Consider the following 24722-nt stretch of genomic DNA (forward strand, 5'->3'; position numbering starts at 1 on the left):
CAGCATCCAAGTGGTACAGAGAGATTTCCAGTCTCTTTCGAAGCAGATTAGTCACATGGCGAAGACTATTGCCTTTTTAGAAGTGTTACCTGTTCATGGAAAGGGGAAAGAGAGGCTAAGCCATATAGATAACTTTAATGTAAGGCTCAAAACTTGGTGTAAGGAACAAAGTTTTGGATATATTGCAGGCTGGGGCCGTGTATGGAACAGTAAAAGGTTCTATGTCAAAGATGGCTTACATTTGTTTGTATACACAACAATATAGAATGGTTTTTGGACCTATTTTTTCAATTTTTTCACGCCATAAGTCAAAGACACATTCTTAAGATCATTGTTATAGTTTGTAGGACCGCTACCAAAGGGATCTGTATAACAATCAGACCCAGCACAGGAGAGGTCACTTTACTTTATTATTAATATCAAATTTTTCAAAACTCCTTCAAAAGTACTGTTTGCCACGGGAAAATGTATTCATAGATGCAAGCAAAAATTATAGGAGCTTTCGTCTCAAAAAATAATCATTAGCAAAAACATTGCAGTACTTAGCTTCAAGCCGAGAAACCACGATGAAGTCCCGACGTAATCACGTTTCGGACCACCCAGGGTCCTGCTTCAGGGGTCAATTCTTGATAATCCTTTAATTGCGGTTACTAGAACTCATTCCCAGAACGGCAAGAACTGGCGTTATTCCGTCTCAAATCTTCATTGGCGGTCCGTCTTCAAACCCGCTTAAACGGGTGGTCCGAAACGTGATCACGTCGGGACTTCATCGTGGTTTCTCGGCTTGAAGCTAAGTACTGCAATGTTTTTGCTAATGATTATTTTTTGAGACGAAAGCTCCTATAATTTTTGCTTGCATCTATGAATACATTTTCCCGTGGCAAACAGTACTTTTGAAGGAGTTTTTGAAAAATTTGATATTAATAATAAAGTAAAGTGACCTCTCCTGTGCTGGGTCTGATTGTTATACAGATCCCTTTGGTAGCGGTCCTACAAACTATAACAATGATCTTAAGAATGTGTCTTTGACTTATGGCGTGAAAAAATTGAAAAAATAGGTCCAAAAACCATTCTATATTGTTGTGTATGCGTACTCCTGGTTTTTGGAAACTGGGCTTATTGTTTGTGTTACATTTGTTTGTGGCAGGAAAAAGGATACTAAGAGATAAATTCAAATCCTATGCCATAAAGGCATTTAAACTAGACAACTGGGGTGGCAGAAGGAAATTAGAATGTCACCCCTTAAATACAAAGAAGAAAAGCAGTAACCTGAATGAGAAAAGCTGGAAAGGTATGAGCGCAAATGCTCGTAGTCTGGGCAATAAAATTCCAGGCTTGCAAGCCCTAATGGTAGAGGCAGTCTTGGACATTGTTACTGTCATGGAGACGTGGTTCACGGAATCTCATGATTGGGATACGGCCATACCAGGCTATAACTTTTTAAGGAAGGACAGAGAGAAAAGAAAAGGGGGAGGAGTAGCTCTATATGTCAAAAACCAATATCTAAGCAACTGAGCTGCAAGAAGATGGAATAAAGAAGAAGCATTATGGGCCGTCCTAAAAAAAAAGATGGTGCATCCATTTTTACTGGAGTGGTTTACAAGCCTCTGAATCAAATGGAAGAATTAGACAGAGATCTGGTTGGAGACATCCAAAAGGTGGGAAAAGGAGAAGCAGTGATTGTTGGAGATTTTAATCTGCCGGACGTAGACTGGAGAATCCCTTCTGCAGAGTCTAACAGAAGTAGAGAGATACTGGATGCCATGCAAGGGGCTCTGTTCAAACAAATGAAGGAGGGAGCTATATTCTATTTAGTGCTCACTAACTGGGATAACATCTCTAATGTCCGGGTGGGTGCCCACCTCAGCACCAGTGATCAAACGGTATGGTTTGATATCACAAATAAGATACAGAGAAGTCACACAGGCCCCGAGTTTTGTATTTCAAAAATACGGACTTTATTGAAATGGGGAAGTACCTGGAGGGAGAACTAGAAGACTGGGAGAAAATGAGAGAGGTGAAAGGCTCTGTGTTGTCTCCCATTCTTTTTAACATATTGGCCCTCTTTTGCAATCCTTATTCAAAACATTGCATGCATAAGTAGCTTATACTTGCATCTTCTGTATTTTATAAAAGTAAAAATATGCACATATGTTCATGCATACATAATGGTATAAAGGGTGGTCTGGGGCATTTTGGGGAGGGGCTAACAGTTCTGCATGTAAATAGCTAATTATCTGGTGTGATATTAAATGTCTGTTTAGTGCTGACAGGATGGGAGGTCAGGGTGGACTGGGGAAGTTCAGGCTGAAGAAACACCATGGTCTCAATGATTTGGAGAAGGACTGGGTGAACTGGCAGACTAATTGGTAAACTGGTTAATTTCCTTGACGCACATGTTTTAAGATTGGCTAACTTATGCAAGTGATTCCAATTTTTTACATGTAAAATATATGCACATATATTTAAAACGTGGATAAAGTATGCATGTTCGATCCATTAATAGTTTCAATGCATTGCATGTATTTGTGCATAAGCTTACAAATACATGTGTGTTGCGAAGTAGAATTACATGTATTTTATAAAGGTGGATATATCATATGCACATAATCTAAAATACTATAGCAAATATGTGGGAACACACATGTATATGCTGCAATCGCAGTTGTTTGAAAGTTATCCTCTTGAGGGTTACCAGTAAAAAGTCATGGGATAGGTGGTGATGACCTTTTATGGATTACGAACTGGTTAAAAGACAGGAAACAAAGAGTAGGATTAAATGGACAATTTTCTCAGTGGAAGGGAGTGGGCAGTGGAGTGCCTCAGGGATCTGTACTGGGACCCATGCTTTTCAATATATTTATAAATGATCTGGAAAGGAATCAGAAAAGTGAGGTAATCAGATTTGCAGATGATACAAAATTATTCAGAGTAGTTAAATCACAAGCAGATTGTGATAAATTGCAGGAGGACCTTGTGACACTGGAAAATTGGGCATCCAAATGACAGATGAAATTTAATGTGGATAAGTGCAAGGTGATGCATATAGGGAAAAATAACTCATGCTTAGATACACATATTAGGAGCTACCACCCAGGAAAGAGATCTAGGTGTCATAGTGGATAATACATTGAAATTGTTGGCTCAGTCTGCTGCGGCAGTCAAAAAAGCAAATAATATGTTAGGAATTATTAGGAAGGGAATGGTGAAAAAAACGGAAAATGTCATAATGCCTCTATCGCTCCATGGTGAGACCGCACCTTGAATACTGTGTACAGTTCTGGTCACCGCAGCTCAGAAAAGATATAGTTACAATGGAGAAGGTACAGTGAATGGCAACCAAAATGATAAAGGGAATGGAACAGCTTCCCTATGATGAAAGACTAAAGAGTTTAAGGCTGTTCAAGCTTGGAGAAGAGACGGCAGAGGGGGGATATGATAGAGGTGTTTAAAATCATAAGAGGTCTAGAACGGGTAAATGTGAATCGGTTATTTACTCTTTCAGATAATAGAAGGACTAGGGAGCATTCCATGAAGTTAGCATGTAGTACGTTTAAAACCAATCGGAGAAAATTCTTTTTCATTCAACTTACAATTAAACTCTGGAATTTGTTGCCAGGTGATGTAGTTAGTGTAGCTGGTTTTAAAAAATGTTTGGATAAGTTCTTGGAGGAGAAGTCCATTACGTGTTGTTAATTAAGTTGACTTAGATAATAACCACCGCTATTACTAGCATCAGTAGCATGGGATATACTTAGTTTTTGGGTACTTGCCAGGTTCTTATGGTCTGGATTGGACACTGTTGGAAACAGGATGCTGGGCTTCATGGACCCTTTGGTCTGACCCAGTATGGCAATTTCTTGTGTTCTTATGTTCAGTTATTTTTACACTGATGATATTCAGATTACGGCTATATGTGACCACAAGGCTTTGCATTCCATGACTAAATTCAACCACTCAGTTAATCCTAGCAAATCTGAGGCTAGTTGGTTTGTTAGGAGTTGATTAACTAGCTACCAATTCCAGCTATTGCTGGCAATCCCTTTCAAATTAAGGATATAATTGCCACTCTTGGTGTCAGACTTGATGGTTCATTGAATCTTGATTATTTGATAAGGTTGTATAGAAATGAAATAAATAATTTTATCTTTGCCTCTACATTCCCAATTTTGATGCAGAAATTATTTCTTTTTGCACTTTATTCACTGGTTAAGATCCTTCCTAGCTTCTTCTGACTTAAAATTTCTACATTCATTTAGTGTTGTTTGAACTACTGTACCTCTCTATTTCATAATCTTTCCTCCAATCAGATCAGGAGGCTTCAAACAGTTCAAAATACTATTGCAAAGGTGGTTTTTTTTATTTAAAAAAAATACAATTATGTTACTCTCCTTCTTCATGATCTTTATTGGCTTCTGGTCTATCTTCATATTCAGCTTAAAATTGGGTATTGTACTTTCAAAGCTTTACGTTGGGGGACACCCTCATGTTTAGCTTCCCTTATTGTTCCTTTTTATCCTTCACTTACTCTTCATTCCTCTCAGCAGGATCTTCTGGTTCTGCATTCATCTGGGGAGATTAGGCTAGAAAGAACTAGAGAAATGTTTTTCCTTTTTGGTGCTGTCTCTCTAGGATTCTTTTCCATTAACATGCCTTAAGAAGGAACATCTGAAATTTAGGAAAGTTCTAATTCTGTTTTTAAAAGGTTATCCCAACTGATGGTTGACTTTTATTATATTTGGCTTCACACTCATTTATTGCACTCTGTGTTTTAATTTTATATTTTTACTGTTTTTGTGATTTACTGTTATTGTTTTTATATTTTTGCTTTGTTTAGTTAGTTAGCTTTGATATAATTCATTGTGCATTACTTCATTTACTATAATTTTCATGCCTGTTTTATTTCATTTTTGCTATTTTGTTTTAAGTTTAGTTATTGAATATTTGATATTTATTGTATTAAATGAATGAAATTCATCAAGTAATATTCTAAACTATAACACATTTCTTTTCTTGGTGATTATATTTAAAATTGTAATAAAATTACAAAAAAAAGTTAAATGCTACTTCAGTAGTTTTACTTAATTTCTTTCCAGTGAGTATGACGTTTGATTGCACTAGTGCCAAGTGGCCCCCACCACATTTACCCATTGAACCAGGTCCTATGATTCCCTGAGAAAAAGATCTAAAGTAGCCTCCTTCCCCCACCACCTTCTTGTTGGTTCCATGACCAGGTATAGCATGAAGCAGTTATAAGTGGCCAGAAACTTTATCTTCCTAGCATACCCTGATGAGATGTTCACCCACTCAGTACTGGGGTAATTGAAATCTCCCATTATTATTGTGCTGCCAGTTTTGTTAGCCTTTATTTCTGTTAGCATTTCACAACCTGGTCAGGTAGTCACTAGTATATCCACATTGCTATACTGTTTTCCTGTTGTGCATGAATTTTCATCTGTAGAAATTCCAAAGTGCAGTTTGTTCCTGCAGCATTTTTACCCTGCTTGACTGATATACCCGACCATGCTCTGTCATTTCGATATTTTTTGTACCCTGGTATTAGTGTCCCATTGGTTATTCTCTTTCCACCAGGTCTCTGACATGCTTATTAAGTCTTTATCTTCAGTTAGTGCCATACACATATTCTCTAATCTTATATTGCTGGAATTTACATTCAGACAGCTAAATCTATTTATTTCTGTCCACATCCTGCTTTATAGCAGTTGATTCCAGTAATTTAGAATGAGTCATATGTCTTGTGTCTAAAGTTTTTCACATAAAATGCATAGGAAAAATTATAGGGCTTGCTATAGTGCATAACTCCCAACGTGGAGGAAGCATTAACTGATGCACAGTAGACAAATTTTCATTCTCTCTTACTTGGAAATCTCCTGGGGCATGTGGAAGAGCTCTGGATTGACCACGGACAGAGACAGGATGCTGAGCTCAGTGGACCCTTAGCATATCTTATGTTATATAATATGACTAATCTACGCTGAAAGACTTGGTGTAAACTGAATGCTATTGAACTCTATCAATTGTATATTTACAGAAGCTTATGATAAAATCAGTTCCAAAAAAATGCACAGCAGGCAGGGTAACTTTTGACACTGTTCTGAATGTTGCAGATGTTTAAGAGAATTTCAGTGGGAAGGATTTTAAATCCTATGTTTTAGGAATTTCTTGATTTGATACAGGTTGAGGAGCACTACCTTGTCCTGTGTATTCTTGAACTTGTGCCTAGTACTAGAGAAAGGAAACAACTTTCAATTAAAATGGCACTTCTGTGCCTATATGTCTCTTTTTCAGGTTCTTGGGACTCCTGGAAATAACCTCCATGAAGTGGAAACTGATGAAGGGAAGCGGTTTCTAGCTAGCATGCCTACGAAATTCAGGAAGAACATCTGGATAAAAAGAGGTGAGCAGCTGCTCTTTGCTATAGAACTGCAGGCAGGCATTCATCTGAATCAGGGGAGCGATTTGGAGGTTCCGGTTTTAAAAACAAGTGTAATAAAATAAATTAATTAATCAAAATCAAGATTTATTTATTTATCTCTCTGTGCCCTAGGAGACTTCCTGATTGTGGACCCTATTGAGGAAGGAGAAAAGGTAAAGGCAGAGATCGCCTGCATCCTTTACAAAGATCACATTCGCTATTTGAAGAAAGGCGGACTGTGGTAAGCATTTTCACCCCATCCCCAACATTGTAGGAGAGGGAATTTATTTACAGCTCGGGGTTCAGTCTTGGGCAGGTAGGGGCTTTCTCTGGTCCACATCTATCAGTGGTTGTACCTTCCTGCTGTTTCTTAGCAGGATGTGTTACAGGAACACTTGGTCCTTCTGCACAGTCTCTGTTGGCTTATAGCAAAGTGCATTGTAGGAGCAGTTGGCCATTCTGCACAGTCCTTGCTATCTCATAGCAGGCTGGTACAGGAGCTCTTGGCCATTCTGCACAGTCCTTGCTATCTCATAGCAGGCTGGTACAGGAGCTCTTGGCCATTCTGCACAGTCCTTGCTATCTCATAGCAGGCTGGTACAGGAGCTCTTGGCCTTTCTGCACAGTCCTTGCTATCTCATAGCAAGGCTGGTACAGGAGCTCTTGGCCTTTCTGCACAGTCCTTGCTATCTCATAGCAAGGCTGGTACAGGAGCTCTTGGCCTTTCTGCACAGTCCTTGCTATCTCATAGCAGGCTGGTACAGGAGCTCTTGGCCATTCTGCACAGTCCTTGCTATCTCATAGCAAGGCTGGTACAGGAGCTCTTGGCCTTTCTGCACAGTCCTTGCTATCTCATAGCAGGCTGGTACAGGAGCTCTTGGCCATTCTGCACAGTCCTTGCTATCTCATAGCAAGGCTGGTACAGGAGCTCTTGGCCTTTCTGCACAGTCCTTGCTATCTCATAGCAAGGCTGGTACAGGAGCTCTTGGCCTTTCTGCACAGTCCTTGCTATCTCATAGCAAGGCTGGTACAGGAGCTCTTGGCCTTTCTGCACAGTCCTTGCTATCTCATAGCAAGGCTGGTACAGGAGCTCTTGGCCTTTCTGCACAGTCCTTGCTATCTCATAGCAAGGCTGGTACAGGAGCTCTTGGCCTTTCTGCACAGTCCTTGCTATCTCATAGCAAGGCTGGTACAGGAGCTCTTGGCCTTTCTGCACAGTCCTTGCTATCTCATAGCAAGGCTGGTACAGGAGCTCTTGGCCTTTCTGCACAGTCCTTGCTATCTCATAGCAAGGCTGGTACAGGAGCTCTTGGCCTTTCTGCACAGTCCTTGCTATCTCATAGCAAGGCTGGTACAGGAGCTCTTGGCCTTTCTGCACAGTCCTTGCTATCTCATAGCAAGGCTGGTACAGGAGCTCTTGGCCTTTCTGCACAGTCCTTGCTATCTCATAGCAAGGCTGGTACAGGAGCTCTTGGCCTTTCTGCACAGTCCTTGCTATCTCATAGCAAGGCTGGTATAGGAGCTCTTGGCCTTTCTGCACAGTCCTTGCTATCTCATGGCAAGGCTGGTACAGGAGCTCTTGGCCTTTCTGCACAGTCCTTGCTATCTCATGGCAAGGCTGGTACAGGAGCTCTTGGCCTTTCTGCACAGTCCTTGCTATCTCATAGCAAGGCTGGTACAGGAGCTCTTGGCCTTTCTTTTTTTTTTATCATGAACATTTTTATTGATGCATAAAATGAATAACATGAGAACAATAAAGTATTGAAAACAAAGAAATGCATCACAGTTTCAATTCTTACCCCCCTAATGTTTTACACCCCCACCCCCCCCTTGGCAACGTCACTCTTAAAGCATCACTAAATAGCAAATGAGCAAATGTGCAAGCGAGAAGGACCCTTCGCTTCCACCATCAACAGTTGTGTTATACAGAATCACCAGCTCTGATACATGGAATAGGAACTATTGTCCATTTAGAGAAAAAAAAAAAAAAAAAAAAGACAAGAGATTGAGTCCGAGCCCCACAGGAATATGCACCCCCTACCGAATTCCGGAAGCGTAAATATGTCATCAGGTATGGATCCTCATGTACTTCCCGAGGACACACACACTACGAGTCTTAAGTCTGAGATGACCGAGAAGTCCGCCACTGCAGGTAAGGGTTCCAGACTTGGTAGAACGTTTTCAGCCGCCTGTGTCTCTCCGCGGTGAGTTTGTACAGGGAACATAATTGATCTGTCCTGCGCTGTACCATAGCCAAACTAGGTCCATTCCTGTCCTTCCATAATCGCGCTACTTCCAGTCTTACAGCAATGCAGATTTGAACACATAAATCCGATGCTACTGTGGGTTCTCCGCTGCCCATATCATTCAATAAAGCTCCTTCCATGGTGAGGGAAAAGGTATGAGCAAGTATCTCGGCTAGCCAACATTCCACTTTCTGCCAAAGAGATTTTATACAGTCCCCTTCCCACCACATGTGTAAAAATGACCCCTTGGCATCACACCCTCTCCAACATTTGCCATCATATGTAGGTAATATTTTCCCCAACCTTTCCGGGGTGACATACCAGCGGTACAACAGTTTGTACCCATTTTCCACAAGGACGGAAGACACTGAGGCTTTACTAATATGAAGATAGATGCGTTCCCAGTCAGATATGGGTATTTCCCGTTTAAGATCAGCACTCCACGCTTTAACATAGCTGGGAACAGCCAAAATTCTAATATTTAATAACTTATAAATCTTTGATAAGAGTCCTCGGGTTCTATGAGGACTAGAACAAAAACCTTCAAAGAGAGTTTTACCTCTCAGCAGATCCACCAGCACTCCGTTAGTGCGACAGAAATGCTCCAACTGCTTATAAGATAGAAATTCCGTAGTCTGTAGACCAGCGGTCTCTTGTAGAGAAGCGAAAGGAATTAGTTTATCGCCTCCCCAAATATGCTCCAATCTTGTAATTGATCTGCCCTTCCAAGCGTGGAATGCTGAGGCTGGTAGACCCGGTCTGAAATCAGTATTGTGGTATAAGCTAGTCATATAAAAATAGTTCTTAATGCCCACCAGTTTAGCCTTCCATGTAGCCCACATTAACAGAGTGTGTCTAGTAGTGGGCAACAGATCTCGACATTCCTTCCAAGTTCTCCTAGGCTGCCAGGGCATGGCAGCTAGTTTCATCGCGGGCACCATACATTGCTCAATAGTTACCCAGTGCTTCTGAGAACTATCCGCATGCCACTCAATAATGGGGCGAACCTGACTGGCAGCATAATACCAGAGGAAATTTGGAACACTAAGTCCCCCCTCTAATTTAGATTGATATAGAACCTGTCTGCTAATACGTGGTGGGCGCCTTCTCCAGATAAAACTAAAAATCCGTCGTTGCCATAGTTTAAGCGCGGCATTAGTGATAGCTATGGGTAAAGACTGGAAAAGATATAGTAACTTCGGGAGAATATTCATTTTTACAGTAGCGATACGCCCCAACCAGGACATGGGTACTCTATGCCATTTATCCAAATCGAAAAATATTTTCTTAATAAGCGGTGGGTAATTGCAACCATAAATATCTCTTGGATGACTAGTAAGAAAAACCCCCAAATATTTAAGTTTTTTGTGGGCCCAACGAAAAGGATGAAGAGGTTTTAAAAAGTGTACTGTGGCATCGGAGCAAGTAATATTGAGTATCTCCGATTTTTCCCAATTGACTCGATATCCAGATACCTCACTAAATTGCCTTATTTCGTGTTCGATGGCCTGTAAAGAATTGTGGGAATCCCGCACTGTAAAAATAACATCGTCAGCAAAAAGGCAAAGTTTATGATGTGAAACTCCCGCCTGTATTCCATGGATATTTGGATTATTACGAATTTTAATTGCTAAAGGTTCCAAAAATATCGCAAAAAGAAGAGGCGAAAGCGGGCATCCCTGTCTCGTGCCCCTTCCAACATCAAAACTGTCAGAATACCCCCCGTTGATTTTAAGGCATGCTTTTGGGTGATCGTACAGTTTAAGCAGCCATTCACAGAAGTACGGGCCAAACCCCATTTTGCGTAATACCCCAAATAAGAAGGGCCAATGCACCAGATCGAATGCTTTTTCTGCATCCATGGAGAGAAAAAGCGCTTCTTCATGTCGTTCATGGACAAGCCATAAGAGGTCTATCAGTTTTCGAATGTTATCCCCAGCCATTCTCCCTGGTATAAATCCTGCCTGATCTTGGTGGATAAGGCGTGTGATATGGAGATTCATGCGACCTGCCAGGATTTTCGCTAAAATCTTAAGGTCCAAATTTATTAATGAAATGGGACGATAGGATCCGCAAACCGTAGGGTCGCGCCCTGGTTTGGGAAGCACCGTGATTCCCGCCAGATTAGCTTGGGGTCCCAACAGTACTCCATCCCTTAGAGAATTATATACTTTTTGCAAATGGGCGACTATGTGCGGCCCAAAGTGCTTATAAAATTTGGCCGTCAGACCATCTGGGCCAGGCGATTTCCCAACCTTCAAATCCTGTATGCTGTCGAGTATCTCTACAACTGTGATCTCGGCATCAAGGTCCAATTGTGCTGCAGGGGAAAGGCAAGGCAACATTACATCCGCCAGGTACTCATCCACAGTATCTTGTGTAATAGTAGCATTAGATGCGTATAACTGAGCATAAAATTCTAGAAATCTCTTCCTGATGTCTGTATTATTAGTAAGGACGACATCTGTGGTGGATTTAATCTTGGCTATATTATTATGATATTGTACTTGTTTTAATCGAGAGGCCAACTGCTTTCCGGCTTTGTTGCCCCCCTCAAAGTATTCCTGTTTCGCCAATAACATTGAGTGGGCAATCTTTTTAGATTCCAGTCGGGTTAGATCCTCCCTAGCCTGCGTAAGTTTCGACCAAACCCTCCCCGAACCACTAGCCTGGTGTTGTTTGGAGAGTTGTTGTATGGTAGCCCTCAATTCTTGAGCAGTTTTTAAATCTCTCTTTTTAACAAAGGTACCTCTAGCAATCAATAGTCCCCGAAGATAAGCTTTGAACGCATCCCATACCATAGGTGCAGATACATCCGCTCCCATATTTTGCTGAAAGAAGCTTTGGATATTATCAGTGAGGGCTTTAACATAGTCTTCCTCACCCAGTAAAGATTCATTCAGGCGCCAAAACCGCACCCCAGCATCATACCCCTGCAAATTGACCTCAATAACCACCGCATCATGGTCTGACCACCCCACCGGACTAATGTTGGATTTACGGACATGATGAAACAGTCCCTTATCAGTAAAGAAATAGTCTATTCTTGAATAAGAAAGGTGGGATGTCGAATAGAATGTATATACTCTAGATGTAGGATAATGCACTCGCCAGACATCCAATAGCTGCCAGGTTTCCATTAAATCTTGTAACTTGGCTCTATGTTTATGGGAAGCAGAGACACTGCCCCTAGAAGCATCTAACTGAGGTGCCCGGACCACATTAAAATCCCCCCCTAGCAATAGATAGCCTTTACTGTGTAATAGGAGAAGTGAACTAAGTTGATCAAAAAACTTTCCCTGCTCCGTATTGGGGGCATATATATTCATTAAGGTATATTCCACCCCATTAATAGAGATAACTAGAATAAGATAACGTCCTAGGGGATCCCTGATACAACTGATACATTCAAAAACCACATGTCGGCTGAGCAGTATGCCCACCCCCGCATACTTAGCTTTCTTAGAACTTGCGGCATAGAATTGGTGTGGATATGTTGGAGATTTCATTAAGGATTCATATCTCGCCCTTAGATGCGTCTCTTGAATAAAGGCGATATCAACTTTGAGGTAGCCCAGTTCCCTATAGAACATACGCCTCTTAAAAGGCGTATTTAGCCCCTTAACATTAATAGAGGCTATATGTATGGTCGTCATTTTATCCAATCAGAGGTATCCTCTCCATAACTATTCCATTGTTGAGGTCCCAATCCCGTCACACTTCCACCCATGTCCCCTGCAGAAATACCAAAGAAGTGATCCTCAATGCCAAATTGAACTGTTGCCAGTGAGCTCTGGGCTCTTCCTTTCTCCACGCAAATTTCCCCCCTCCCTCCCCCCCCTCCCCTCCCTTACGTCCGATCTACACACTCCCTCCTGTAGATCCATACTCTCTATACGTGTGGAGGAAGATTATAACAGACTTCACTCCCCCTTCCTACATAACATATGAAAGAACTGTGACAAACCGAAATTCTCCAACTTTAAACATATACATATCATGTAAATCCAATTGAACAGCTTAACAGCGAGTGCGGACTAACTCTTGTAAGTTAGCTCTCTCAACCAGAGATAGCCATGTCAGTATAGAAACCAGCTTAGGGAACCCCTTGTAGTTCAGGTTTTCCCTTCTGCTTGCTTAGCAGCATCTGAATTCCTCTTCAGCCTACTATTTCTGGTGGTAGCTCGCTGCCATCGTGGATGCTGCCCCTGAGGGATTACTCTTCGTGTGGAAACAGCTGCTGGTGTGATGGGACGAAATCCCTTATCCTTCAGGAGTAAGGTCGCCTCCGCCACCGATTGCAATTGCGAGGTTTTCCCATCCCACGTGAAAGTAAGACCAAAAGGGTGCAACCAGCGGTATTTAATGTTCTCACCCCTAAGGAACTGTGTAACTTCCCGCAGCTCATAGCGACTCTGCAGCGTTGCCTGTGAGAGGTCTGCATATATAGAGATCTCCTGTTTCTCCCACATCCATTTTTGCTGTTTTCTTGCTGCCGTGGCTATTTTCTCCTTCTGGGAATAACTATGGAAGCAAACAATTATGTCCCTGGGGACATTTGTTTTGGGCGGGCGGAGCGCTCTGTGCGCTCTATCCAGCTTTATTTCTTCCACCTCCTGCGGATCATCCGAATTCTCATTGTGTAGCAGATGAGAACAAAAACGTATAATCAAAAGCTCACAGTTCTCGGTGTTGGGAGTCTCTGCAAAGCCCCGGAAGCGAAGGTTTCCCCTCCGAGCTCTGTTCTCTAAGTCGGCCATTTTGGCTCTCATAGCTGCGTTTTCGCCCTGTAACTCGCTGCAGATATCTTGAAGCTGCTTGGTAACCTCTGCCTGTTCGTCCATTTTGCCCTCATGTTCATCCACACGTCTTCCCATAGCGTGCAACTCCTCATGAAAATCATCCATCATTTCGCGGATCTCTTTTTTATAACTTTTTAAATCTTGTCTGATGCTGCAGAACCATTCACGGAATTCGGAGCGGGTGGGCGCTGCATCAGAGGTAAGATTAAATTCATCTGCTCCGTCACTTGCACCGTCTTTTGAATCAGAGCTCTGTGCTGAGTCCGCGCTCCTCGTCTGGGCCTCCGCCTCCGCTCCGCTGGACTTTTGATATGAAAAACATTGAAAGTCCACAGATTTTCTCTTCGTTGCCATCTCGGGTATCTTCCAGCAATACTCGCTGCTGAAGGTTAAATCGGTTTACTCGGTTTGTCGCACTAAAGAAGGCTTTAGATATGGAAGTGATCGGGAGCTCGTGAGTTAAGCAGCCATCTCTTTGGCTGACGTCACTTCCTCCTCGTGAGTTAAGCAGCCATCTCTTTGGCTGACGTCACTTCCTCCTCGTGAGTTAAGCAGCCATCTCTTTGGCTGACGTCACTTCCTCCGCTCTTGGCCTTTCTGCACAGTCCTTGCTATCTCATAGCAAGGCTGGTACAGGAGCTCTTGGCCTTTCTGCACAGTCCTTGCTATCTCATAGCAAGGCTGGTACAGGAGCTCTTGGCCTTTCTGCAGGCCCTGCTGTCTGATGTCAAAACATATTGCAGGAGCACTTGGCTCTTCTACACTGCGTGTTTCTTGGCACTTGAAAAGCACCTGTAGTAACACACTAGTCAGGCTGCTTCCCATGTATAGGGATTATAGAAAAACTGCTGTGCCCTTTAAGGAGCACGGCCCCACCAGCAATGCTAACAATATTTCAGTTGTTGGCTTCTCCCCTTTTTAATCTGATCCCTGGGTGCGGCAATGTTAGCAAGAGCTGTCGTTTCACTGCGCCTTGCAGGACAAGTCTGCCGACCAGTTCTGCAACCACAAAAGCCTGTGGGCCGTGACGGAGGAAGCCATAGCACGCGCCGAAGTCCGCACCAAGTCACATAGAGCATCGGCCACATACGCTGCCCTTGCCTTCAGGCGGGCCGCTTGCAAGGGCAAAGAGTCGCCAGACGTCACCTCCGAGGCCTTCTGGACCCAACACAGACAGGTCCGTTGCATTATGCTGGCACATACCACCGGACACAGGCTGGGCGCCCAAACCTCAAACAGCCGCTTCAACTGAATCTCCAGTTTGCGGTCCTGCATGTCTTTCAGCGCTGCCGCCCCACCCACCAGAATTGTCATCTTCTTAGTGACTGCTGAAAGAGCGGCGTCCACTCGCAATACCTTCAGGAGGTCCAATGTTTCCAGATTCATGGGATAAAGCTTTGCCATTGCTCTGCCCCCCCCCCCCCCCCCCCGAGGGGCCCTCCTGGCCAGAAACACAGGCACGACAGAGTGACCGCGAATCCAGACTGTCCCCTGCCGCACCACATACGAGCCACACGGCAAAGAAAAAAAAAACCGGCGCCTGCCGCACAAGAAGCCTCAACGGTCCCCAGCCAGCAAACCAAAGCTCCCACAATGCACTGCTTCTGGCTCCAACCGTGCCTCCCATGCTGCAGAAGGCCTGAAAGGACGAACCAGGGGGGCGAGGAAACCTTCTTCACTCAGCCGAGAAGCGCAAAAGCTGTAAGGCCCACCCGGAGCCCCAGGCTGCCGACCTCACAGCCTGCTCTGCCCCATACCAGGCTTCGGGACACAGTCCCCACCTCCCCGGCCATCCCGGCTGACTCCGGAGGCTTACCTGAGGCAATAAGACAACAAGACTGGGGTGGTTTTTTGTTTTTTGGTTTGGTTTAAACACTCAACTTTACCAAACCTCGCTGAAGAGCAGGGCCAAAAGAATGGGGGAACTGCTTCGGAGGCCAAGGGAACCAGAAACCTCTGGATAACAGGCCCACCGGCAGGCACACGGGCAAAACACAGTCAGGGGTAACCAACCCCCCCCCCCCCCGGACACCCGGCTCCACTTGAGGGATGGCCTGCGACAGTGCCGAACACCTCAAGGAGCAACACATTACACTAGCTCAACTCTTTTTTTTTTTTTTTTTTTTTTTTATAATCTAAATTCTAGACTGCAGGTTAAGCATCTCTACCATCTGCTGGAGACAGATAGATACTGAGGGACTGCATGTGGCACTCTCTTATGTAGCAGTGTCCAAAGTTTTGCCTCTGACTCCATCTGCTGGTAGCGATGCATAACCCACTGGTCTGGAATGATCTGAGTATATACAGAAGGTCCCGAAAGTTTAAAAAATAAATAAATAAATTTGAAATCGGCCCGCGGGTTGAAAATCGGACGCAATTTTGCCGGTGTCCGGTTTCCGAACCCGTGCCTGTCAGCGGGCTCGAGAACTGACAATGGCAAAATAGAGCGTCTGCTGTCAAACCTGCTGACAGCTGCCGCTCCTGTCAAAAAAGAGGCACTAGGGACGCGCTAGTGTCCCTAGTGCCTCTTTTTACCACGGACCCTAATTTAAATAAATTAATTTACTGAATCGCACGCACAGGAGAGTGGCCTGAGCGGGTGCTTGCCCGCTCTCCCGTGATTTTTACTGTATCGGCCTGTCAGAGGGATTTTTTTTTTTTTTTCTTAGTTTGCTTATCTTTTTTTTTTCTAATGTTTTTATTTTATTTAAGTTTTTTATATTTTTTGCCTTTATTTTCCCTTCCCCAACTGCTCCCTCCCTTCTCTCCACTTTCTCATTCCCTCTGGCAACGGCTGTGATCTTTCCCTGGGTAGGGACCCAGCAGCAGGAGCTGGTCCTGGGCTGAGTCCTGAGGGTGGTATCTCTTCTTGGGTTGTGCAGTACCACAATAGCTGTTCCCATGTCCAATTCTGCTGCAACATAAGCAGCTCCTCTCCTTGGCCTACTGAAAGAGCCACATGGCTAAGCTGTGGAATGCTTACAATGATATTATTCCATTCTGGCAATGCTTTCCCTCCTGAGCATGCAGTGCCTCCATGGCACAGATACTTGACAGCATAGCCTTTTTTTCTTCTCTTATTGGGCAGCCAGTGTACTTTCCTTCAGGATTGTTCAAATGATCCCTGTGGGCCCCATCCTCCAGTTTGTTCACCCCTGCTTTACTCTACTGAGACACTGCATGTTACTGCAAATTTGGCATATGATGATGGTCTTTATTAATGCACCTGTCACAAAACTATCCTGCAGACACTGAATGAACCAGTGAAATAATGTGTTGTAGTGGTTGTGGCACTGTTACAAAGATGGGTACCCCCTTAGAGAGAGCATCTTATCAAAACAAATGAAATTGCAGTTTATAAAAATCTGTATAACAAACTAGTTTTGTTGTTCTGTTCTATAGGCCAGAAAAGTTTGATGAGCGCCACACAGGTGACAAAAACAGGTAAGAGCTTATAGGTACAAGTCAGTGTGTGAGGGAATATACATAAAACTCCCTCAGACTACTTTTAAAGAATTGGGTACAGCTGGCCTGTCTGGTCCTCTAAGATCCAGACCCACAGGGAATCCTGGGTAAAGGGAGAAGCCCTTTACCAGTGTATAAGAACTCAGGGCCCAAAGGTTGAGCAGGCAGAGCCCCACTATACATTAAGACCTGTTATGTTTAAGGACTGTGTATTACCTGAAGTTAAGGTGAGCTGCATTGTTTGTTTTGAGTTTACTTTTTCACTGTAAATAAAGTGCACCCAAGGAACAGATCAAATGTGGCTCCTTATTTCCCTGGTTGTGCCTGAGCTATTATCGCCCAAGTTACCACACAGTGGTTGCACACAAAGGGAATACCTAGTGAATTTGAAGTATCAAAAAACAGACTTTAATTTGAACAAAAATAATAGCCAAGATAAGGCAACAAAGCCAACAACCCTGGTGTTTAATCCTTCCAATCCAGTTTCGATCAAGAAGAATGAGGCCTCTCTCCTCATTCTGTCCCCTCTGGATTTTTTTCAAGGGCCTCTACCTGCCTCACCAGGCCTTTGTCCTCACTGTTTGGCAGGGGCTTTCCTTACTATGGAGGCCTTTGCCTATTCATTCCCTTCTGGTACACCCTGTGTTTCTACCTACCGCTTTCTAGTATCCTACACTTTCTTTCCTCTTCCCTCCCCTTTGACCTACTATTTTCCTTGTCCTCTTGTAGAGACTTCTCAAATCTGATGCTGGATGCCCCCACCCAGCTCTGTCAAGCAGAAAAGCAAAAATATGCAAATAAGTTATTTCTTCGATTGATTTTGAATGTTTGCTGTGAATATCCTGTTTGTCTGATTTGAGCAGCCTTGGTCATGCTCTCATTGTTACCTTATCCTATTCCCTGGCAAAACATAGGGCTGCTGTTAGTCACCCCTGGGATAAGTCCTCAAGAGCCACAAACAGACCTGTTTTTCAGGATATCCTCAATGAATATGCATGAAATATATTTGCATGCACTGCCTGAAAACAAGGCCTGTTTATGGGTCTTGAGGACTGGAGTTTCCACCCTTGCCCTATCCAGTTTGATGGCATTGAGCTAGCAATCTTAACTTACTCTCTGCTCTTACTCTTCCCCAGCAGTGACCAAGGTGCCAATACCACCCATCCTAGTGAAAACTCTGAAGATGAGGAAAGCCAGAATGATTCAGAAGATGACAGTGATTTGTTTGTAAACACAAATCGTGCTAACTACTGGTATTCTGCAAGCAAGGATGAGGACTCTGAGGATGAGGAAGAAGAGAAAGACCAGCACCAAGGGCAAAAATAACTTTTATTGTGCTTTCTACAGCTTTCCTGGTGGGAGACTTAAGCTCAAACTTATGAAGCGTGGCATGGGTAGAAATTCTATGGGTCTTCACTAGCACTGCCTCCCTTCTGCTAGTGCTAGGCATGCAGCTGGTTAAGTGAGAGCAAGTGTATGGTCACGTCTTGCATCTTTTGTCTCTCTATTCTGCCACAGCTGCTATAGCATTCTAGGTATGCACCTACAGCAAGAGATAGCAAGAGTGAGATGACTGTCATACTTTGGGGGGAAAAAAACAAATTCCAAATCCACATTGTGGATTATCTACAAATTTCTGCAAATGTATTAGCTAAGCTGCAGGAACAAGAGCATCTCCTTCTTAATCATAACCCAAGAACCAACCCAACAGTGCAGGAGCACAGGAACAATCTTTTGCAAGTCTCCATCACTATTGTGGGGGCTTGTTTTGATACAAAACATTCTGGTAAAGCCTGCTAGGGTACTAGGGCCTTGTTAGGAAGTGAATGTTACTGAATAAAAAAAAAGTTTGCCCCAGAAACTTGTGGATTGATATATAATATAAGTTGGGAGGGTTGGGACAAAATTGTGTTAAGGTGCTGAATCTGGGACACAAATGCACCTCTAAGATTGGACTGTTGAGACAATATGGTTCCTACAGTTTTCACATGCATCTAGCTGTAGCTCCAGTAGTGTAATATCCAGTATTCTGGGGTATGAACAGGATCTGAAATTACCAGATTAGTCCAGACTCCTGGGTTTTGCATCACTGCCAGCAGATGGAGACAAAGATTCACTGATGCTGCTACATAACATAGTGCATCACCAGCAGTCCCTCACTATATTTCTCTTTCTCCAGCAGATGGCAGATTATGTAAAACCTGCAGTCTGGAGTAGATTTAAAAAAAAAATGCACTGGATCCTCTCCAGGGCTTTAAGCCCTGGTGGGGCTATCCTCCTGGTTCGACGTGGACAAGCAGTGGGTTAGTGACTCTTTTGGTAGCTCAATAGAGAGTTCTGGGGGGGTGTGCATCTGGTGGTCTAGATCAATCACTCTCCATGAGGCAGCGTTAGAAACCATTGAGAGCTCTGCAGCTATAAGCATGGTGGAGCAGGGAAGTATCCCGTCTTATTTTCTGGCCAGGGCTGAGAGGTTAAAGTTTGATAACAAGAAAAAAAAAAAAAAAGCGTCTACCTCGTGGTTAGCTTATTTGTGGCGTCCTTTCTCTGCAGCGATTGGGGCTGCAGAGCTGTTTGCCAGCTATCCTTTTTGAAGCCAGTACGGTGTTTTGTGTGTGGCGGCGCGTAGCCCCAGACACATGGCAATGGCACGCAGCAAAGCATGCAGCTCTTGAGGGGGATCATGATCATGACTCGGTCATGTTGGCTTGTAATCAGGCTGTAATTGGGTAGGGAAGGCACTTCGGGGGCATCTGCCGCTGCTGCTAAGTTGTATCGAGTCCCGTGAGTGGCTGGGTCTACAGCGAAGGCTTTCCTCATTAGCGCGGGAAGGGCAGTGATATTGAATTCTCCAGCAGGGCTATCTGCATCAGTGGGGGAGGCAGGGGGGCTCCCCACCTCGATTATCACGGCTTTACCTGGCCCCAGGGAGGAACCTGAAGGTTTTGATTCAGAGGATTTTTCCCCTGGATCAGGATTCTGATGACTTGCAGGCATTTTCGGCAGATTTGGTTTTGCTCATGCATAAGGTGTATTTGGCAAGGAGGGCAGCAGGAGATATGCACTCTTGGTCCCAGTCTCTGTCCACTGTTGATTCGCAGCCAGTGAAGAGATCTGTACAGGTGAAAAGAAAGCGATCGATCATTCGGCATGTTTTGGGTCTTTCCTCTCAGGCAGGAGGTTCAGAGGGGGACTCAGAGTACTCTGTTGCTACGGTGGGGGATTCCCCAGGAGCAGATCTGGGTGGGGACCCAGATGAGGTTCTGGTGGCTGAAGGGGAGAGAGGAGCTCTGGACTTTAATTTTGCATGTACTTCAGAAGTTGGGAATCAAGGTTTCACTAGAGGAGTCTGACCTGGAGGGGCAGATCCCATGTTAAATGGTTTGCGGGGTCCAGTGAAAGTCTTTCCCTTTCATAAGACAGTAAAGAAGTTGGTAGTTTGGGAGTGGGACACTCCAGAGTCCCGCTTAAGAGTTGGCAGAGCTATGATGAAGCTTTATCGTTGCTGAAGGAGACATTGGAGCTTTGGGCTCTTCCTAAGATCGATGCATCTTTGTTGGCAGTAACCAAAATGATCACCGTTCCGGTAACAGAGTCTGCCACTTTAAGAAATGTGCGGGATCGCTAGTTGGAAGCTCACCTCAAGAAGATCTCTGAAGTCTTGGTCCTGAGCATAAGGGCTGTAATTTACAGCAGTTTTTTGGAAAAAGCATGTCTGCATTGAGTCCAGCAGTTGCAGGAGACACAGGCTGCATTGGGGGCAGCAGCGCAGCAGGCTGAGTGTTTAATAGTGGCTGTGGTGTATGGGGCTGATGCCTTGTTTTACCCGATTAGGACATCTACCAGAATTATGATGTCTGTAGTATCGGCCAGAAGGGTACTATAGTTACAAAATTGGTCGGCAGATGTTTGGTCCAAATCTCAACTGGGAGCTCTTCCATTTAAGAGCAAGCTCTTGTTTGTGGAGAACTTGAAGCAGATAATGAAGCATCCAGGAGAGTCCAAAGTGCATAAGTTACCAGAGGATGAGCCAAAGAGCAGAAGATTTTTTCCTGCTCATGTATGGTTTCAAGATCAGATTTCGCCAAAGTAAAGGTTCTTTGGGGCCTCGGAGGCAAAACGCACTCAGAGCTCAGTCCTGGTGACAGTGCTTTCGGAGTGGTCAGAAGCTATCCCGAGACAATCCTTGTTCAAGCACAGGAGGTGCAAAGTCTTTGCAATGAAGCGAGGACGGTCCACTCTTCAGTCCTGGCCATCAGGGAGTGCTTGGTGCTTTTTTATGAGGAGTGGACCAAAATTACCACAGACCAGTGCGTTCTAAGTGTGATAAAAAAAAAACGGCTACAAATTAGAATTTGCTTGGCTTATACAAGACACTTGCATCATGTACCTTTGCACTCCCCACGCCAAGCATGTTCAAGGGACAGTGGACTGCCTTCAGCAGTTGGGGGCTATAGTATCGGTTCCTTGAGAGGAGCAAAGAATGGGAACGTATTCCATTTATTTTGTGGTACTATAAAAGGAGTGAATGTTTTGTCCAATTTTGGATTTAAAGAAGGTGAATGCGGCCCTCTAGGTTCCTTGGTTCTGTATGGAGACTCAGAAGTCAATCCTAGCAGCGGTATGCAAGGAGTTCTTGGCGTCTCCAGACTTGATAGAGGTATAGCTGTACATATCTCTTTGCCTGATTCACCTCAGAAATGAGGTTCATGATTCTAGGGGAACAATTTTCAGTTTCAGGCTCTTCTTTTCGGATTGGCAATGGCTCCAGTTTTGTTCACAGAGGGTGGTGGTGGTGTTGGTGGCAGCATTCGTATCTGGATGACTGGTTCATTTGAGTGAGATCAAAAAACCTCTGAAGCAGTCAGTACAAAAGGTATTGATGCGGTTGAAGTTTCTGGGTAGGGTGGTGAATCAGGCAAAGAGCTATCTCATTCCCTCTCAGACCCTGGAGTATCTGGTGACTCTTCATCACGCTGGAGAGAAGAATGTTTCTCATGGAAGAGAAGATTCTGAAATTGCAAGGTCAGATTCGACACCTGTTAGGGTTTTCAATGCCCAAAGTCTGGGACTATTTGCAAGTCCTGAGCTCTTATGGCATCCACATTGGAGCTAGTGCCTTGGCATTCACATATATGCGACCTCTTCAGAGGACCTTTCTCTCCCCCTGGAATCAGTTATTGAAGGATTTTCATTTTCCCCTGCTGCTCTAGGGGAAAGGCAGAGACAGTCTTTCATGGTGGCTTCTGGGTCAATCTGGAGCGTGATGTGGAATTGGAAATTCAGAATTAGGTGATACCACCGTTGCCAGCCTTTCCAACTGAGAAGCAGTGTGCCAGGATCAGTTGACGCAAGGCTAGTGGTAGAAGAAGGAGGCTTTATGATCTATCATTTGGTTAGAGACCAGAGCGGTGCGTTTTGCTTGCCTTTCTGCCATGATTATACGGCCATCTGGTGCAGGTCCTATTGGACAATGCAACGATGGTGGCTTATATCGACTGGCAGGGAGGAACCAAGAGTTGGGCGGTAGCTCAGAAGGCCCATGAATTGATTCTCTGGGCAGAATAGCACTTAGGCTAGAAGTGTCACATATTACCAGGGCCCCTTCTCCTCATTCCGTCTTCTCCTCTGGCTTTTTTCAAGGACCTGTACCACCCTCACCAGGGTGGACAGTGTTCAGGTGGATTTTCTCAGTTAAAGAAAGCTAGAACTAAGTGAGCCGTCATACAGTGATGTGTCTCATCCTCAAGAAATGGAGGTATCCCCGTATGGACTTAATGGCAACCAGACAGAATGCCAAGGCATCTCATTTTTACAGCCACCGGAGAGAACATGGGGCAGAAGGCATCTATGCTCTAGTTCAGCCATGGCCTTGAGAGATTCTTCTTTGTCTTTCTTCCATAGCCACTGGTGAGCAAGGTAATACGGCAGATATAGAAACATCCACGCAATATGAATGTGGTGGCTCCAGAGTGGCCACATCGACCATGGTTTGCAGATCTAGTCAACATAGCCATAGAGGAGCCGCTGAGGTTTAGTCATCTGTCAAATCTTCTTTGCCTGGGCCCAATATTTTCAAATCAGGTGGCTCACTTCTGTCTCGCAGCCTGGCTTTTGAGAGGAGGCGGCTGAGGTGGAGGGGATATTCCAAAGAAGTTATTGCTACCTTATTGCAGGCCAGGTGAGCTTCCACAGCCTTAGTCCTGGTGTACCATTAATGGTGTGCAGCCTATTCATGCTACAGTGTCACATATTTTGGCCTTTCTACAGGAAGATTTGGTCAAGGGTCTGGCCTTTAAACTGAGAGTGCAGGTAGTGACCTTGGGCTGTCTTCGGGTTAAGGTGCAGGGATATTCTCTGTCCACATAAACGGATCATAAGTTTGCTTCGTAGAGGGAAAAATTTGCATCCTCTGGTGCGAAAGATCTGTCTCTCTTGGAATCTTAATCTGATGCATAGAGGAATGTTTGAGGTTCTGTTTGATGCACTGAGGAGGGCAACCTTAAAGGACTTAAGGTGGTTTTTGTGGTGGCTCTTTGTTCAGCTAGGAGAATCTCTGAGCTCCAGGCTTTCTCATGTCAAAATCCATTTCTGCAGATTTCAATCAGGGGTATCACACACTGTGCCTTCCCTTTTTCCTAAAGGTGGTTTCTGCATTCCGTTTTAGTTAGACTGTGGAACTTCCATCCTTTCCAGATTTGGATTCCTCCATACCTCAAGCAAGAGAACTTAGGCTGTTGGATGTAAGGCGTGCATTATTAAGGGTACTAATGATTTCCGCAGATCGGATCATCTCTATGTACCGTGGAGTGGCCCAAAGAGGGGATAACATAGAAACATAGAAATGACGGCAGAAAAAGACCAAACGGCCCAACCAGTCTGCCCAGCAAACTCCCACACTTATTTTCCCATACTTATCTGTTTCACCGACCACCACGTTCAGGGCCCTTGTTAGTAACTGTTTGATTCGAATTTCCTGCCACCCTCTGCCAGTGATGCAGAGAGTAATGTTGGAGTTGCATCAAAGGTAAATCATAAGGCTTAGTGGTTAAGGGTAGTAACCGCTGCATCAAGCAAGTTACCCCGATGCTTGTTTACCCAAACTGCACAGATCACTGCCTTATTGGATGTTGTCTGAATGTAAATCCTCTTTTCCACATTTCCCCCTGCTATTGAAGCAGAGAGCAACGCTGTATATGCATTCAAAGTGAAGTATCAGGTTTAATTGGTTTAGGGTAGTAACTGCTGCAATAAGCAAGCTACCCCCACGCTTATTTGTTTACCCAGACTGTGTAGTTCAGTCCCTGTTGGTTGTTGTCTGAATGCAAATCCTCTTTTCCACATTTCCCCTTGCCATTGTAGCAGAGAGCAATGTTGGAGTTGCATTAACCGTGGGAGGGTTTATTGAGTAAGGACAGTAATCACCAGGTAGTAGCCATCACCATTCCAGCAAGCCATCCCCTTGGCTCTTCTCTTCATTCCCATCCTCTAGCCTTTATGGATCCACAGTGTTTATCCCATGCCCCTTTGACTTCCTTCACAGTTTGTCTTCACCATTTCCTCTGGAAGGGCATTCCAGGCATCCACCACCCTCTCCGTGAAGAAATACTTCCTGACATTGGTTCTAAGTCTTCCTCCCTGGAGTTTCAAATCGTGACCCCTAGGTTCTAATGATTTTTTTTCCAATGGAAAAGGTTTGTTGTTGACCATGGATTATTAAAACCTTTCAAGTATCTGAAAGTCTGTATCATATCACCCCTGCTCCTCCTTTCC

At 44.2% G+C, this 24722-nt stretch overlaps 1 protein-coding gene across 2 annotated transcripts in view; it reads left to right on the plus strand.

The window, feature by feature from the left end:
• The window catches only part of EIF1AD (eukaryotic translation initiation factor 1A domain containing), a 58354-nt gene extending 37001 nt beyond the window's left edge, over positions 1-21353 (plus strand). For both annotated transcript variants that reach the window (XM_029612187.1, XM_029612188.1), the window contains exons 3-6: positions 6310-6418; positions 6569-6677; positions 16887-16928; positions 18086-21353. In XM_029612187.1, coding sequence (XP_029468047.1) covers positions 6310-6418; positions 6569-6677; positions 16887-16928; positions 18086-18275 — 450 coding nt within the window. In that variant the 3' untranslated portion in view covers positions 18276-21353. The remainder of the gene's footprint in view (positions 1-6309; positions 6419-6568; positions 6678-16886; positions 16929-18085) is intronic.
• Positions 21354-24722: the final 3369 nt, after the last annotated feature.

Source organism: Rhinatrema bivittatum, chromosome 8 (genome assembly GCF_901001135.1).
Source record: "Rhinatrema bivittatum chromosome 8, aRhiBiv1.1, whole genome shotgun sequence".
Lineage (NCBI taxonomy): Eukaryota > Metazoa > Chordata > Amphibia > Gymnophiona > Rhinatrematidae > Rhinatrema > Rhinatrema bivittatum.